A 4,753-nucleotide genomic window follows, 5' to 3' on the forward strand; every position below is an offset into this window, starting at 1 on the left:
TAACATTACCTTCCGAGCATCCAATTTTCAATAGTGAGGAAATTAGTTAAAAATAACAATAAAAAGAATGAGAATTAATCTCATCGCTTTTGAGACAAGATGATCACCAAAATAGTAAATTTCATAAACAGTAGGTTCTTCCTCATAAATGAAACTTGACTGAAACCAGCCGTGTCACATAGCCTTCTATCTGTAAAGGAGCAGCCTAGGATGGGAGTCCCGACCCCAGTTCCTGGCAGCGGACATTGATCTGTTGTGTATGTTTCAATGAAGTTAGTGTGTTTCAGTACATCATGGTGTTTCATTGAGTGAAAATTAAGGATTCAGGATGCCTTATGAAAACAAACTGGGTGTAGCTGCTGGCACTTACCAATTTACCCAACTCGGGCAGCTAAAGAATGTCTAGATCTTGTCAGCACCAGAATTGGCCACCAATTCTCTACTGTACACTCAACTTTGGGTCTTGACCCCACTGAAAGACTCTCCAAGTGTGGTGAACTGTGTTCCTGGATCGTGGCCCTGTGTGACCTCAACGGACAGGGCCAGACTGCAGATGGTCTCCTAGGTTGAGGCCAGGGAGGGCTACCCTGGGCTGCCTGTGCACCCCAGCTCTTGGGATTTGGGTCCATTTCCATCATGCAGAGGCAGTGTCAGCCATCAGACAGGAACTTCAAGGGGGAGGGACAAAGCTGGTAACCCCAGACAAGTTCATTTTGATTCCTGTGCTTCCTCCTACAGTATGCACATTAGGTCCCCAACAAGTACTAGACCCTGGAACCCTCCATTCTTCATAGATGCTGTGCTCGTGTGAGTTAGCGGTCAAATAGGCGGTGAGTTCCGAACAGTGCTGCCTTGCCTGTTAAGCACAGCCTGTGTATTGCATTCTCTTCAGTTTAGATTGTTCGAGAGGTGCATACAATCTAGGTTAATCCAAAATTAGCATGGATTGCCCAATTGTTCCCTTCCTGGCTGAGCCAATTACTCCCACACGTACAACCTTTTCTGCTGAAGCTACATCTTAAGTTTTCTTAAGCATGGTAAAATTGAATGTCATGAACCAGTTAGGTTAAAAGTCTGATTTAAATATTTTGGTGACAAAATTTATGACTGTCTTTAATTGCTTGCACACTATTCGAACAGTTAGAAAAGAGAAAAAAATGCATAGTTGGCTCAGATTTTAATTCCCCTAGATGCTACCCAATACATCTAAGTGTAAGTCAATGGAGAAAACAATGTCTCTTTAATTTATTCCTGAACAGTGATTTATAGTAACAAATACTAATCCAGGAGGCTGATTTGATTGGTTTTTTAAGATTTTAGTTTTAAGTAATCTCTACACCCAGTGTGGGGCTTGAACTCACAACCCTGAGGTCGAGAGAGTTGCATGCTCTTCTGAGTCAGCCAGGCATCCCTGATTTGATTGTTCTAATCACCAAAAAACCTAGTGAATTTTTTTTAACTAAAAGAAGGGGATGAAAAGACAGTGAATGTATAACGTATTACTTCCACCAATCACATTTATCTGTAAGAAATGCACGGCATTTAATATTAGTAACCATATAAATGTCCTCCATGATTCCCTGAATCTGTTCATTCCCCACCACCACCCGCAACCTGCCCCCAGGTTGTTTTATTATCTGCCAGGACACATTGTGAACAACCTGGACATTCCTCCACCATTTTCCTTACCTAAAACAGGTGCTTGGTGGTTAAGGTGTTTACATATTTCTTGTATGCTGTGCTTTCAAGCATTAAGAATTCAAATTCATTTCACTATAGAAGCAAGAACCAAAAGCGCTAAAAGGCGATGGAATGAAGCCCAACAGGTGTAATATCTGCCCAATACTCAGTTTCACCGTTTCTTCTTCCAGCATTACCCACTGGCAACATCTTAGGTGTGGTAGACACTACACTGACCACCACCCAGAGGGTAACCGGAGACAAGTTCTTCAACCCATAGGAACATGACCAGGTTCATTTGCATCCACTGTATCCCTAATCTCTCTTTGGGAATTAATTCCAGAGTACCGACCCCTCACAGTTCTACAGAAAATTTTCTATGTTAGAGTGTGAAACTGTATTTGTTACTGATTAATTACCACCTAATCCCACTCTCCTGCAAAATCTTGTCATTTAGCTGATTCGATCATGAGAAAACGTTTTGTGTCTAGGGTTGAGTTCCTTGTTAAGGGCTTTACATTTGAGATTTAGTTTCTAGAAATGCAATTGGAAAAGATCCAAATAACTAAGAGATCCAAGAGACAATTTCTTTTATGTTACAGATCGATGTGCACACTCAGTAAAAGCCACTGCTTATACGGGTTCTCCCAGCTCTTCCCCAGCTACAGAATACACGGAATTTGAGAGCGCTCTGGGGGAGAAACCAAGGAATGGAGGTGAAGTCACATCTGTTGGTGAGTATCTATCCGTCCTATAAAATTATCACCAGGCATATACACAAACTACTGAATATTTCCAAAGTGAAAGAGGTCTTTCCTTAGAGATCATAAAGTCTTCAGCAGGGAGGCTGGGAGGTTAAGTGACTTAAAAGCCATACGAGTCATTAGTGGCAAAACCAGGACAGGAATCCAGTCACCATGAAGTCCAGTTTCGGGCTTGTTCTCACAGTGCTGTCCTCACTGCCTCCTCATAGCCCTTGGGTTCCCTTTCCAGGCTTTGCATGAGTATGATGAACAAAGGGATAAAACAATATGATCATCAGTGGTCTCACAACGCACATACATAGGACATTTCTACAAGATCCTCTAATTCTCTTTCCCAGCCTTCAAGATCAACTCCACGTACTTCCTCTTGTTTTATTCAAAATATTTGTTCTAGGTAAGTTAGTAACACCCATTTTTAGAGGGTGCATATCCATAGCCACAGTCGGTTTTCGGCTTGGCCTCTCCAAGATAATGGACTGACACTGATCCACCAGCTAATTGTTTAAAACAGATAATGTTCGCAAAAATGTGAGCACACTGCTTTACACTTCGATCCAATTATTACCAGGAACGTGTCCAACAGAGCATTCTGTTCTCTGTCGAGGGAATTACCAAGGAGGAAGGGGTGGTAAAAGAAAACCAAGAGTCTTCATGACTTCTTTTTAATTGTTTAACTTTATTACTGTTGCACCATTTATACAATTACATATAATTTCAATGCATCCATTGTACATTTTTTTTGTTTTTTATTTTTTTATTTTTTCCATTTTCCAATGAGTGGTGTGTTGGTGTCTGTGACACAGAATGGAAGAGAAACCGGAACTGCAATGAACGCAGACTTTTTTTTTTTTTTTTTCATTTCCACTGACCAATAAACAGAACTACAGGTGCACCCAACCACGGACATGCATTAACTCGTCATGAGAAATCTAGGGAGGCTAAGTAGGATGAGAGAATGTTTGTTACTCCCAAAAATACCTGGGGAGGAAGAATGGAGTATTGGCATCGAGATACACGTGGACAGGCTAAGTGGGCTGTCTGAAAGTTGGCATTCATCCACAACATTAAAAAAATATCAAAATAAGAAAAGCTGTAAATTAAAAAGAAAACACAGAAAATACTGCTCTCATAAAGATCTGATTGCCTTGGCATAGGCCCCGCGGGCAGAATCACACGCATCACTCCCAACCCCCTTGCAGAAGACAAGATACTCGGATCTTAGCGGCGGAGTGCATGTTGACGGCAGCTCAGGTACAAAAGATGTACTGTACTTTCAGACATTGATCTTTAAAATCCAGGACTGATTGGTAAAGTTGACTGAAGGTATATTAGATATTTCCCCACAAAAATACTATTTGGATTCTCCCCACCCCCTCCCTCCCTCGATGGGACAACATCCTTTTTTATTTTTTTATTTTTTATTTTTTCCTTGGGCAATACATATCATTACTTCCAATTTGAAACGAGTTAGTAGAGGAGAGAGAGAGACAGAGAGAGAGAGAGAGACACAGAGAGAGAGACAGGCGGTGTAAGCGGGACTCGGGTTCCAGAGGCTGTCCGTGTTACTCTTTGACCGCTACGGTTTGCTCGGCGCTGGCCGCGGGCGCCTCGGCAGCGTCGTCTGCGGGGGCTGCGGGGGCCGGGGCCTTGGCCGTGGAACTGGGTGCTTCCGTGGCTGCCGGGCTCTCCTTGGACGATGGGGCAGCCTCGGTGCTGCTGGGTTTTGAGTCTGAAGCCGGGGCCCCGTCGCTTTTCGTCTCCTGCGCGGCAGGAGCTGCGGGAGCCTCAGTCTTTGTGGGTTCCCCGGCCTCCGGGCCCTTGTCATCCGCCTTGGCCTCCGCGGGCGCCTCGGGCTCCGCAGCCTGGGGGGCGTCGCCGGCCGCCGGCTCGGGCTCGGCCTTCGGGGGCTCGGCCTTGCCCTCGGCCGCCCCCTCCGTCTGCTCGGGCTCCGCCTTCGGGGCGTCTTCCTTGGCCGCCGCCGCGTCTTTGTCGCCTTCCTTGTCTTCGGGCTTGCCGGCCGCCGCGTCGGGGCCATCCTTGTCGGGCTTCTCCTCCTTGCCCTCCTTCACCTCGGTGGTCTCGGCGGCCGCCTGAGCCTCGTTCTCCTTCGGGGTTCCTTCCTCTTCGGTCCCGGCTCCTTCGGCCTTCTTGTCTTTGTCCTTGGCCTTCTCATCATTCACATTGTACCCCTTCTTCTTCTTGCTCAGCTTGCCTCCCATCTTGGAGTTCTGTAACAGAGCACAACGGGACACAACACAAAAAGGAGTTACTTGTGGCCTTGTGGCTCCGGGAGGGAATGTCTGTGCCCC

General features: G+C 45.6%; 1 protein-coding gene across 3 annotated transcripts in view; it reads right to left on the reverse strand.

Annotated features, from left to right (window-relative positions):
- Positions 1-3,100: 3,100 nt before the first annotated feature.
- Positions 3,101-4,753, reverse strand: part of BASP1 (brain abundant membrane attached signal protein 1) — a 57,115-nt gene continuing 55,462 nt past the window's right edge. For all 3 annotated transcript variants that reach the window (XM_040630531.1, XM_040630530.1, XM_040630532.1), the window contains exon 2: positions 3,101-4,672. In XM_040630531.1, coding sequence (XP_040486465.1) covers positions 4,007-4,663 — 657 coding nt within the window. In that variant the 5' untranslated portion in view covers positions 4,664-4,672 and the 3' untranslated portion in view covers positions 3,101-4,006. The remainder of the gene's footprint in view (positions 4,673-4,753) is intronic.

This window comes from Ursus maritimus, unplaced genomic scaffold (genome assembly GCF_017311325.1).
Source record: "Ursus maritimus isolate PB19 unplaced genomic scaffold, ASM1731132v1 scaffold_15, whole genome shotgun sequence".
NCBI classification, from domain to species: Eukaryota; Metazoa; Chordata; class Mammalia; order Carnivora; family Ursidae; genus Ursus; species Ursus maritimus.